The sequence below is a fragment of the Cygnus atratus genome, chromosome 5, assembly GCF_013377495.2.
Source record: "Cygnus atratus isolate AKBS03 ecotype Queensland, Australia chromosome 5, CAtr_DNAZoo_HiC_assembly, whole genome shotgun sequence".
In the NCBI taxonomy this organism is placed as follows: Eukaryota; Metazoa; Chordata; class Aves; order Anseriformes; family Anatidae; genus Cygnus; species Cygnus atratus.
In genome coordinates, this window is record NC_066366.1 from 27538278 (window position 1) to 27551745 (window position 13468).

The 13468-nt window shown below is 35.2% G+C and overlaps 1 protein-coding gene across 7 annotated transcripts in view; it reads left to right on the plus strand.

Moving 5' to 3' along the window:
* The window catches only part of GPHN (gephyrin), a 287073-nt gene that overhangs the window by 223858 nt on the left and 49747 nt on the right, over positions 1-13468 (plus strand). For all 7 annotated transcript variants that reach the window (XM_035539775.2, XM_035539778.2, XM_035539776.2 and 4 more), the window contains one exon: positions 11289-11331. In XM_035539775.2, coding sequence (XP_035395668.1) covers positions 11289-11331 — 43 coding nt within the window. The remainder of the gene's footprint in view (positions 1-11288; positions 11332-13468) is intronic.

Here is a 13468-nt window from a genome sequence, read left to right on the forward strand (position 1 = left end):
AATAAAAGCAAAATTATACTTAATCCTGCAGCTTCCCTGTGCATGGTACTTACCTTATGACTTCTATCAAATAAAATTATCCCCTCATATAGAAGTTTTGCACATGTTTTTTTTTGTTCTGTACTTTTACATTCACTCCAAGCACTAGGTTCTTTTACAAAGAACTATTTAACATTCAGGAGAGTGGTAAAAACTGTGGTTTTGAAAGTCATCTCATTTCCTATTAAAGTTTTTGGTTTAAAACTTATCTTCATAACCTATCAAATTTGTAATACTTTTTGCTTGTTTTTATCGTGGTAAAATGCTTGCCCACTGTGCATTTGTCAAGGAGAGAATACAAAAAAATCAGTGTATCAATTAGGAAGCATAGGCACTAAGAAATGGAATAATAAAATCACAGATATATTCCAGGTAATGTTATATACATTTCTATATTATAAAAATCAAGTAGTTCAGAAATCATTTCCATCCTTCTTCATTTGAAACCTTAAAGTTCTTTGCTTTTTGTTTCAAGAAAAGATAAGTCCTTACGTTTCAAATTTAAATTCCCATATGTGAATTTGTCCCTTTCTTCTTCTTCCCCAAAATCAGGAGACATTCTATCCTGCCTTATGGTAGAGATGTGCAATCCTTGATGAAACAAATTAGGTCAAGTCACAGAGCTATGAATATCATTTTTCTTTTGATTGGTTATAGTTTAGACCCACGTATGTAATCTACAGTTGCACCTTCCAGAGGCAGTCTTGTCATTATTTATTTATAATTACATCCATTTAATCAAATTTTTTTCCATTTACTTATGCTGTACCATACCTTAGACTGTATGGTATCAAAAATGTCTTGATTAGGTATGCCTGTGAGATTCCTTTCTAGACACTCTCTCTTTTTTTTTTTTTTTAATCCAGAAGCAAGCTGCTCAGCAGCATAAAATGTTCACTGTTCATTTGGACTTAAACAGTTGTTTGAGAAGCCATACATTCGCTTGTACTCTGTTACAGCAGTAATAACACTCAGTGCAGCTGCTGTCTAGGTTCAGCTCCCAACAGCAGTCTAACTCTTTGGAGTCATCTTCCAAAGAAGTCTCTGGAAAATTAGCCTAGATGATCATATCAAAGTAGATCCGAGCTTCTGTTACATTCTGTTATGGCTTTTGGAGTATCCACTGATGTAAGTGCTGTAAGTGTGATCTAATTTGTCTGAGTCTCTAGTGGACAGTATCTGTTTTTGACACATGGAAATCAGTTTAGATATGCACAACAGTGTCAGTGGCAGTTACATACAGCTCAAATGTCAGTGGATTCCCATCAGTGCTCCTTATGTTATCTTCATGTTTTCCAGCTTTTCAAGTGCAATTTTGTAACCTGGAAGCAAGTTTTTGCTAAGCCTAATTACCATATCACTTTTCACTTAAGAGCTGGAAGAGAGGAGTGTCCATATTCACAATATTTTCCATATCCCTTTCTCTTCTACCAATTTCCAAGATTCCGTGCTGCTGAAGAAGCCCAGCCAAATTAATGTTCTGTTCTCAGCCTGATGTGCCGGGCATATAACTGCTGGGAAGAGGCTGCTGACTGCCATTGTGCTGGATTTTGCAATCTGGAATGCCGAATTCAAGAGCACTAAAGAAATCTTATCCTTTTGAGCCTTCGAGGCTCAAAGCAAAATCCTAAGTGCAAATCATGTTCCCAGCAATTCTGTATTTCTGCTTGCTTTCAAAAAGAACTGCTAACTTGTGTTTGATAGTATAGTTTCAGTGTAGCATTTGCTCTATTCAAGTATCTCCCTTCCATTGCTTTTGAACTCTCTGAAATCATCAAGTTATTCATCCATGAGGATTCTGATTTCACTTTGAGGATTCTCCTCAGAGAAATATAGTGAGTGTTCCTGCTTCAACAGACAGGCAGAAGCATAGCTCTTCACTGAGTTCACTGTACTGGTAATTTACTGCTCAGAAGATAGATTCACAGACTAAAGCTTTGTTTTCCTTACAATTCTTGCTCCCTAGTTTAAATGTTAATTTAAAAGAGCTATGTTCATTTTTATGTCTGAAAGTGTACAAGTCTGAATTTTAGTCCAAGTACTATATACATCACTGAATATAATGAACACTGTTTTCATTATTCAAAAATTTTCCATACCGATATTCACTGGTTCTTGATCTTGTACCTGAAGCCCTTCAAATTTGATGCTCCTATCTCAAATAAAAATGTTAAGCTTAAGCAAAATCATTAACAGGAATACATTAATGCAGAAAGCATCATGTCATTTTACATAACCATGGGAAACATGTTTTTTTTTGTAAGGCAAAATCATTTTGGTTCTTTGTCACATGTGATTCTAAACAGCTAATTACTGAAATTTAAACTTTTTGTAAGTACAGACTTGATTAAGGATAGTAAAGGGAGCATCCCTCTCCTTTCAGTTCAGGTGAGACAGTTGGCTGTTGGAACAGAAAACGGTGCTGTAGCAGAAAGCCTGGAATAGTTACCAAGCAAGACTGTGTTGCATTTTCTGCCTCCATACTGATGCAAACTTCATGTTTTGTGCTGGAAAACTTTCTTAAACCATTTTCAGGGGCACTCATTTTCTCCATGTCCTTCGTGAGACATGTACTGAGTGATTTTCACATATGCTGAGCACTCCAAATGCAGTTGAAATAAATGGCAGCTCAGGGGCTTTGCATTCAGAAATAAATCCAGATGTAGGCATGTCAGGTTAAATTTAGTCTAGACATCTCTATGTCTCAGTTTCTCATTTGTAAGGTAAAAATATCCCTCTGCTTCACAAAGATTTTATAAAAATAAATTACTTCATGTGTATAGGGACATTTTATATTGTAGAAAAAAGCACAACAGAGAAATCTGTGAAGACCTACATAATTCTCTGTTCAGAACAGAGATTGGATAGTGTTTAGTAAGTGAAACATGAAACCACTTTTTGAACAGAGATGTTAAAATGAAATAGCCTTATCTTGTCTCATGCAGAAGTTCTACTGAAAATACTTCCAATGAAATCATAATGCCTACACGTCAAAAGAAAAATCAGGGCTGCACAAGTAATATTGATCAGATGTTTCATAACTGTCAGGTGTTTCACTTAAATGTTACTTGAGTGTGTTTGAATGAAGAACTTATTTTGAAATTCACAAAATCTTTTGAAATGTGATTTTGAGGTTCACACTATTCAAGAAGAATAGCTTCCTTATTTTGCAGTAATTTGGAAATTGGATTGTTTTCATGCTGCATTGAAGTTGGTTGTTGCTGGGTCAAGGAAGACAAATGTGAAGACAGCTGAAAATTCATTTAAAAGCAAAATGCTTGTAATAGAAATGAAACATTTTAAAATGTCAATCTTGTTAGTGTATGTTAAAGGTTAGGGAGTAATTTATAGTGTACTTGAGGACAAGAGTTTTATACATCACTTCTCTATTTTTAGTCCATGTGATTGACAGCAGCTTAAAGTCAGTTGAACTGGAATGGGCAAGGAGTTGAAATAATCTGAATACTGGTGAGACAGGATATAACTCACTTATCTAACACATCTAAGGCTTATGCGTCAGTCAGATTGCCAGGGTATGAGGTTGTGTGAAAATCATACTGAATGGTGGCATGATAATTCCACAGCATACAAAATTCTCAAAGCTCCACACAGGGTTTTTCAAAGGAAGGAATTCAGGGAGAATATTTGACTTATTTTACCAATGAGTGCTCTTTAACAAATGCAGGTAGCGTATCTATGTACAATGTTACACATTAAATATACTGCTCGTAATTATTTTCTCAAATGCCTGCTATTACTTCATATTCAACATAAAGACAGCAAGAGTTCAAAAATATAGAACACCTGCTTGTATATACACACAGCAATTAAGGTAAATTATTTAAATTTCTCCTCCTCTCATATTACTGCTTTTAAACAGATAATTGCTTAGTTTACGATTCCTTTTAGTAATAGGTATGTCTGTATGCCAGTAGAACTACAGTAGTTAGCATCATTTTTATCTGTGGAAAAAATACAGCTGACACAAGTTTCTAAACTGTTTCCCTACAAAGAACGCCCAGAAATGATGGGAAATAAAAGATGGAGGGAAATTGGAAGCAAATGCAAAGGATCTCTGTCATATAGGTTAATTTTATGTCATTCTTTTCGATGAAAACATTTGTTCTTTTAATAATCTGCTTTAACTTCTGGTTAGCCCGGAAGTAGTCAGACAGTTGGACTAGATGATCTTTGAAGGTCCCTTCCAACTGAAATATTCTATTCTGTTCTGTCCTGTTCTGTCCTGTTCTGTCCTGTCCTGTCCTGTCCTGTCCTGTTCTGTTCTACAATATGTTAGGCAAATAATTCTCGTGTCTGTGGCAAAAAAGAAGGGCAGAAGGAATCTTGTTCTCTTATATCTCTTAGGAAAGGAAATTTATTCACTCTGCCTATATTTACACAATCTACCTCTCAAATTGAAGAATATTTCTAGGGCATTTGGGGATTACTTAAGATTTTCATTCAAACAAATCAAAGATCTTGTTCACAGTTAATGATACAAGTAGTAGAATTGTTTTTTTTCCCAAGTGCATTGTTCCTAGAGATTTTTTATATCTTACAAATCCCACATGGATTCTGTTAGTGCTGAATAGAAATATCTGTTGGAGTTTGTGCAGAAACTATTTGACAGTATTTTTTTTGTCTTGATTTAATATGGGCTTTAGCTTATACAAGATGCACATCCTCTGCAGACTTGTGTATAATAGTTGATATTGCTTCTCTGGACAAAAACAGTATGATCTTGAATGAGCCCTGAACAGCCCCTAAAATATCACAGAAACATGCTGTTTCCAGTGTTACTCATATAGCTTACTTGTATGCTGTCCCATACTCTTAAGAACACAAAATCTTTTTTTATTTATACAAATGTAAATTTTTCATAAAAATTCCTGTGAAGAAATAACGCACTTCCTTTCTCTTTGCCTCTTTCTTATTCTCAACTATCAATGAAGTCTATGCTGCCAGTTTGCAGTAGCATGTTTGAGAGACAATGAATATTCAGCATTATATTTGCATCCCAGAAGACTGTACTTTGCCTTTTGATCTCTTTTTTTTTTTTCCAAATATTGAAAAATGTCTTTTTTTTATACCACTCCTGTAAAAGGAACCAATTCAACCCTCATGTTTCTGTGGTGTGTTCATCAATCCACTTCCACTGTCCTGTTTGGAGAGCAGTTAGGATGAACAGTAATCTGACCCTAAGATTTCATGTATGCGTTTATAGTCTACAGGGAAACAATGATCAAAATTAAATATAATTTTACGTAAAAGGTGGGTGACTAGGAAAAAACTCAGAAGGGAGAATTTAGTAATATATAGTTGAAGATATAAAGATACATTCAAGATTTAAAGATTAGTTTTCTTTAGTGTAAAGCCTACCAAGCATAACACTTTAATAAGTCTTTAAAATATGCTCCTAAAATAATTTTGCTTTCAGATGACTTTTGCTTATTTTTTCCCACTGACTCTGAATGAGTAATTCCATGTGTAGACTACTACATTATTCATTTCTAAATTTTGTTGAGGTGAATCTCACCAACAGTGCTTCTCCTTTTTAGGAATGTATTGAGTAATATTTGTTACTATCAAATTCCTAGAGTTCACCTTCCTTTCCTTTTCTGAAAAGATTTCAGTATCAAAGGAAAAACATTTCTCTAGTTTTGAACTGACTGTTGTCCAGTTCAGATGGCAGTAAAGCATCTCTGAAGACCTTGCATTTTCAGCTCCGTTTAAGAGTGCTGTTTGAATAAGGATGCATTCCAGAAATAGGCAGGTTGCAGTTTGTAATAGCATTATTTAATGCTCAAATACTTTGTTAGAAGTTTTCGGAAGTATGGAATTCCAGGTGTACTTCAGCTGTGATTTTTTTTAACAACCTCATTTTTATATTCCATATTAGTTCAATGATGAGCAAATTCTCTCTGTTCTTCAGATTAGTTTTAAAACAACTTTTTTAATGAAGCCAATGCATCTCATTACATTTTTCGGTTTTTCCCTAGTTGAACCTTACATATATTGCACAGGCTAATAGGCCAAAATTAATACTTTTTACAGTGTTATTATACCAGTTTGAGACATTATTATTCTTTTATTTGTATGTATTATGTATTTTATGTATTTAGCTGCAGATACTGATTAATGTGTATTACACTCTTAGGGGAAAAAGAGTATTTGAGGGAAGAATTATAGAACCATTAAAGTTGGAAAAGACCTCCAAGATCATCTGGTCCAACCATCCCCCTACCACCAATATCACCCACTAAACCCTAAGCACCACGTCCAACCTTTCTTTAATCACCCCAGGGACAGTGACACCACCACTTCCCTGGGCAACCTGTTCCAGTGCCTGACTGCTCTTTCTGAGAAGAAATGTCTCCTCATTTCCAACCTGAACCTCCCCTGGCGCAACATGAGACCATTGCCTCTAGTCCTGTTGCTGGTTACCTGTGAGAAGAGGCCGACCCCCAGCTCCCCACACCTTCCTTTCAGGTAGTTGTAGAGAGCAGTAAGGTCTCCCCTGAGCCTCCTCTTCTCCAGACTAAACAACCCCAGTACACTTTGAAAAGAGAATGTAGCCATTGTAATATGTACTAAAGCTTGAGTGGCACTGAGATATTTCTTGCCACTGGAATGTTATGCATTATAAAATTATAAGAAGCGTTTACGTGAAATAGTCACGGTCTGTACTGTAGGGCTAGATTCTACCTCTTAAGTAAATTACGTGCACACGGTAAAAGCAGCAACATCATGCTTTTCCACATCCTGCAGAATAAATTGTCTTCATAATACTGCTGAAGTTTCATGTAGAGATTACGTGAGTTACACACTTTCTCAGAGACTGTAAGTAACTTGTAGTGTGAGGAGTACCTCATAAACAGGTCTGGCATTTATGAGACAGTTAAGAGGAATAGAGTTCTCAAATTGTTAGCTGCTGCTGTGCTTTGCATATCCTGCTTCCTTCATTACAGCTTGGCGACCTCATTCCCTTTCCTGTACCTTTGTCCTCTGTGTGTATATATGTTTGGGTTTCTGCTGGTGGTTCCACGTTCTGCATGCTTTCCTAAAAGCGGAGCAATATGCTTTCCCATAAACGATGGAGATTATGGGTTAGCCTCCTACAGTTTTTGCATATCAAAAAATGAGCTCTTTTTGTTGGTGATAGATCCTGTTTTAATGTCATTGTTCTGAATTGTTCTTCATGTTGTAAAACTGAGTTGAAATGTACTCCCATAAGAGTTAGCTTTTCATATTGGGCTGGAAACTCTTCATCATTGTTTGCAATTTATTATAACCAACGGCTTCTAATTGTATGTACCTCCCATAATGAAGAGCTGACTTAATACTCTGTGCTAATCTTGTTATGACTTAAAAAAGGTAAGTAATTTCTCTAACCGTTCCTAATAATCATGGTAAAGTGTTAAAGGGTTTTTTCAATTTTCTTTTTTCTTTTTTTTCACATTAATTTTTCACTTGTAGCATGAACTTTTCTTTGTGTCTTTTTCTATATTTTTTTTTGTGGACTGATTTTTATTTGCAGCAAAACACACCATTTAGACTTAAATAAATCCAATTTAGTATAGTCATTGATTTCATTTTTCAGACCAATCATGTTTGATAGATAGAAATTGTCAGTAGGTTTCTTTATTTTACCATTCCCTTAATTTATTTTGGAGTACTTTATTTCACGTTCTATTTAATGCTTCAGCCTGTGGGAGAAGGCTTACTCTGCATTCTAGCATGATGAAATTATATCTTAAAGAATATAAAATCCAAATTGCTTTAAAAAAGACAACAACAACAAAGAAAGAGTAATATGAATTTAATGTTTTGGGTTTCGTTACATTCTGCCTGAATGTATCTTCTGCCATGATACGTTGTGAGCCAAAGGTTTCGAGAATGGAGAAACAATAAAACTACACTTTCCCTGTGTAAGGAGAGACAGCCACAGTGTATTATTTCTGTAACTGCCTGTGAATGAGAAGAATTATACTAAATAATAGTATTACTGATCACTTGCCCCAGTCAGTCATGGTGCTATGTGCAATGTGATATGGATTCTTTACTTTGCAGTAGGTGTGAAAAGAATATATATATTTTTTTGTAAATGTCACATATAACAAAGTAGTAAAGCATACAAATAATGAGTATGATAAAAAGCACTTTAAAGCATATAACCCCATTGATACAAAGCTCCTTTGCAGCTAAAACTGTCTGTGTTAGAAAACTGGTGGGTTTTAATCAAAATCATATTTTACAGCAGTTATGTTTTAAAATAGCATTTAGGATATCAATGTGCAATTCATATTAAGCAACAGGTATTACCTAATAATGAATTATGATGTCAGTTATGTTAAAATATGGTTTGTATTCTGCAGCTGTGAGCATAGGTTGGGAAACAATCAAGTCTAGCTGGTCAAGCCTTATATTTTATTATCATGGATTCCTCTTCCACAGCTGCTTTTAAAATCTGTGGGAAGCAAATTATTTCTCATACTGCATATGTTGCCCATCAGGTGAGTGATAAAATGTAAACTTTAGGCTGGTTGTAAGAAATCAAAAAGTAAATTTAAATTTGTCACTGAAGTCCTCTGTGTGCACAGAATTAAAATATGACCTGTAGGAGGCTGCGTGTGAAGCCAGCTGTCTTTTGTTACCATTGCCATTTGGACACTGTAAGAGCAAAACTTTGTCAGCACGTATTTTATATTAGAAGATTTGATCTGCAAATCTCAGCTGCTCTGTTCATTATAAATCTCTTGTTTTTGTCCATACACTAGCTCCACTATAGGTTGGAAGGGCTTAAAGATGAACTGAGGAGGAATAGAGGCTACAACTCGAGAGTAACTATTACTGCTCAAAGGAGCTGTTTTCCATTCGCAAACATTGCTTTGCGCTATGGGTTTGGGCTCCTTCTGTTCCTCCACTTTGTTGAAGACTCTCTCTTGACTTCCATTTTACTTCTTTAGCACTGTCTTTGTCTGCTAACATTTTTCCTCCTTCTCTAGTAGCTTTTATCTGTGTCCTTTGGATCACATATTTTACTTAGTTTATTTTGGTAGATTGTTTCAAATGTTTGTGTTTTGTATTTTTGTTTTTATGCCTTTTTTTCTTTAGGACTATGTTATCTCACTGAGTTTCATTCCACAGTTTGCTGAATTGCTTGGTTATTTTGCAGCAGGCACATTCCTCGTTTTCTATTTTCATATGGTTTGCAGTGAGAAATAAGAGAGCCTCTTCCATTTTAAACAGTAGTCTTACACACATAGGCCCATGTCTCCTTTTGCATACACTGTCTGTTGGCTTGCCACGTCCCATCCTGCTTCTCTAATTCTCTCAGTCCGCGCCTCTCTCTTTTGTGCTTTCTATCCTATCATTACACCATCCGTTTGGTCCAGAATTGTCCTCTGGTAAATTTCAGATAAATATTTACTTCTTCCAAAGAGAGTCCATGTCATGCCTTTAAAATCTGGTAAAACAACTCTGGGCCAAATTTGGGCATCATTAATATTTTGTTTGCAGTTTTCTTGTGTAGTATTTTTGGTGGGAAGGAGGGAGGTTTTGGTTTTGGTTGTTTTTTGTTTGTTTTTTTTCTTTTATTTATTTTTTTTTTAAACAACAGTTTTTTTCAGGAAAGGACACCATAATCCACTCTAAGTTGCAACATTACTTTCCATAAGTTATTCCATTACAATAAGTAGACTGTGTTGCGCTGTAGAATCTAATTTTTATGTGAATATACATTTGGGGCAAGCTGCTGTGGAACAGAAGAAAGAGGTTTAGAAGTGGGCACAGCTGTCTTCAGTCTTAAATGGTTGTTCCTTTATGAAGACAGCCTTTTTGGGGTTCAGTGTGTATCATTCTTCATTAAATGTCAGACCATACATATTCACTTTCTAAACAAGTTTTCTGTAATTCCAAATCAAATTGTTCTGAAAAATAATCTGGATTAATTCCTTTGTTTTTTTCAGCAAAGACAAATGTTCTGCAAGGGAAATTACACCCTCAGTGTCATCTGTGCTATTCCATTTCTTTGACTTTTTGTACATGGTTTTACATTATTATTCCTCACTGAAATTTATCAATGCATCTGTCACTAAAGTAAAAAAGAGAAGGATTCAATTCATACTCTCTTAGATGTTTGTCTTCCTGTGAAGTTTACTTTAGCTTGTATACAGCTGGGGGTTTGTCCACATGAAGAGCTTTGTATTCAAGTGTTACCAGTTCAGACAGCTGACCTGTCATAAGACAGACTGCTGTTCACATTGGTTGGTCTAAATACTTGCAACTTCAGTCTTACTGTATAGCATGGTGTCTTTCCAAACCTGAGAAGAATTAACAAGAGCCGATGCTTCTGTAGAGATTAAGTTCAAACTGTGTTGTGTTTACAGGACTGATACTCCTCAAAACCAATTGTTTTTCCAATCTGCATGGTAACTGGATGGAACTTGAAATATCCTGTATTACCAGAACATGAGACCAATGTGAATCCTCCCATTTCACTGGAGTCAGACCAATATATCTGGAATAGCACAGTGGCAGTTAAGCATCTAGAAAGAGGATTTGTTGAGAAACCAGTAGTCATTCTCACACAGTTACTTTTTAAAGTAGAATTGCACTGTGAAATTCATTCTGAATATAACATTTCTTTTAACCAAACAGAAACAATTAAGTAAATTTATATGGCTCCATACAGAAGCTGTTTATACAATTGTGAGTTGCCTATGCAATTTGAAAGCTTATTAAATATCTTCAGAATCAGTTCAATCTAGGTTAACCATTTTTTAAATCTTTCTATGTCATACCCGAAAATACCAGTAATGGAATTTTAAGACACGTCATAACACAGTTATGTTAGTATTTTGTCTAATCATAAAACAGAGAACCTAGATTCAGAGTTACTGTAATTACAATTGTATAAGAAAATGTGGATGTTTTGTTAAAATAAGCCTAGGCTGGAGCTTAATACATAATTTTAACCACTGTGTTCTTTGAGTTTACTCTATTAATCTGTCCTTAAGTCATCTTGTTTTTTTATTGGGGGGGAGGGGTGTTAAGTTGCTTATATCAGATTCTGTCCATCAGCTAGTACCCTTCTGCTTAAACATCTTTATCACATGTAGAGTAAGGAAGAATGTTGCTGAAAATATGTAGAGCCTCTGTCTTAGATCCCAGGAGCTTGCCCATTACATCTCTGTATTTTGCATTCTTGTTAACTTCTGTAGCTCATAGACTCTGTGCTCTCTCTGCAGGTCCAGTCTAGGTGCAGCAGCAAGGAGAACATCCTCAGAGCAAGTGAGTACTGAAACTTCCTAGCTCTGTTGTGAAACTAACACTGCCTACACAACAGCAAATTATAGTCAGATACAGCTGGGATATACGTGAGTTTGCAGAAGAAATGTAATAAGACAATGAATTCCAGTCCAAAGAGAAAGTAAAAGTATAAATAGCTTATAGTGTTCACATATTAACTGACAGTTGCCTTTTTTTTCTGTCCATGTTGTTTTAGTAGTAGATATTTCACTCTTAACTTGAGAAACATAAGTTTTTAATCCTGTAGGCGCTACAGTGGAACAATAGGAAAGGAGTTTGGTTTCTGTTTTGATTTTCCTATCATCAGAGCATTGATGATACTGAAACTACTAGCACAGTTCTCATTGAAGAATTATTAACCAGTGTGCCTCATGATGGCAGAAAAAGGCAGAAGATTCCCAGTACCCAGGATATGAAGGGCTGTAGAAAAAGCAAGAGTTCCAGGCATTATACTTGTAAAGTTGTATATACATATATTTTTCTATTTTGATTATGCAGTTTGTTTTCCTGCTTACTGCTAAAGATAAAGCTTCTGAGACAGTGGTGCAGCAACCAGCACCAAATGGCTGTAGTATAAGGGTTGTTTGCTGTTGCACAATTTCCCAGCTTTCACTGCTGTACACGTTTTTCCCTATCATCTTCCTTCATTTTTCCAACTTTTCCTTTTAAGAAAATAATATCTTACTTTATACAGACAGAAAAAAGGTTTTAGCACATTTTATATGAAATCTGCTAGACCTGCAGGAATTACATTGCCACTAAGCAGGGTTTCTTTCAGTAGTGCATATGCAGAGAAAGGTCTGGGAAATCGGACACAGGTTTTCTGTCTGCCTCAAAAATGCTTTCTTTGCATTTTTCTTGTTTTTATGAGGTTTCTAACAAAATACAGTCCTAAGAATGGAAAATGTAAGATTGCTGTTGAATCCAGGAATGCAGTTTTTCCATTAGTTACACTTGCATCTTACAATAATTTAATTAGAATCATTTCTGCCTAGTTCATTTACAAGAAAATCATCTTTAAGAGTGTGAAAAGTCTAAATACAGTTAAAGTATATCTCATCACCTGTGTCTTTCTTCATCGGTATGACAACTACTATGTTAAAGAAAGGAATTAAATCAATTAGAAATTATTTGTGCTTCACAAATTCACAGTGCCTTCTTTTATCTTCATGTTATCTTTTAAATACTTACAAAGACATTGTTTCAATAATTTCTTCCAGAAACTTTCTTGGAACTGGAATTAAGTCGGCAGTTTTATTTATCTCCACTTCATCCTCTTAAAGATGCTTACCGTGTCAATGGCAAAAAAATGAATTAATGAAGTCTACCACATAGTGTATTTGAACAAGCATGTGTCAGTGCTGAAAGAAGTTTTGTATAGACAGATATTACTGATTCAGCAATCTTATCTTCTGAAGGAAAAAATTAGATTGCATGATTGTTTTATAAAAGACTACATTTAAAGTAATCATCTGGGTGGGTTTTTTTGAATGTGAAGGCAAATGGGATACTGAAGAAGCTACTGCAAAGCAAAATTGTCTCATTAAAAATGATGCTTTGTATAATTTGTTAATGCTATCTTACTATAATTTATTTTGTTTTAGAAATATAATTATGAATCGCCTATAGCACTAAATAGGATAGTGCTAGATGGAAATGAGTTGAAAGCAAGTGAGTAGGAAAGAAACCGGGGAGATATTAAGGATGATCAAAAGGCTCACAGAAGGACATGAGATAAAAGTTGTTAATTAAGGAATTCAACAGGACTGAAAAATGGCAGACAGACAACTTTCAGATAATAGGAGCATGCTGAGTTTGAACTGGAAAAAGCCAAGTGAAATCAATCATTATCCATAAATTAGGGTATATTGAATGTCTCTTAGAGTTGCAGACAGGCCTCATTACTGTCAGGAAACTGCTGGGAATGTCTTTTGCATGTAGCCAGGCATGATATCTCATGATGCTTTAATGTCTTTTTGTTGCTTACATTGTCTGGATTGGGAAGGTGGCCAACTGCTGGTGATATTTTAGAGAATTTTTTACATGGACTTCTTACTTATTTTTTTTCCGGAAATCTCTGGATTTCTTCTGCAGACCTACAGAGCCATGTCCTTAGTCC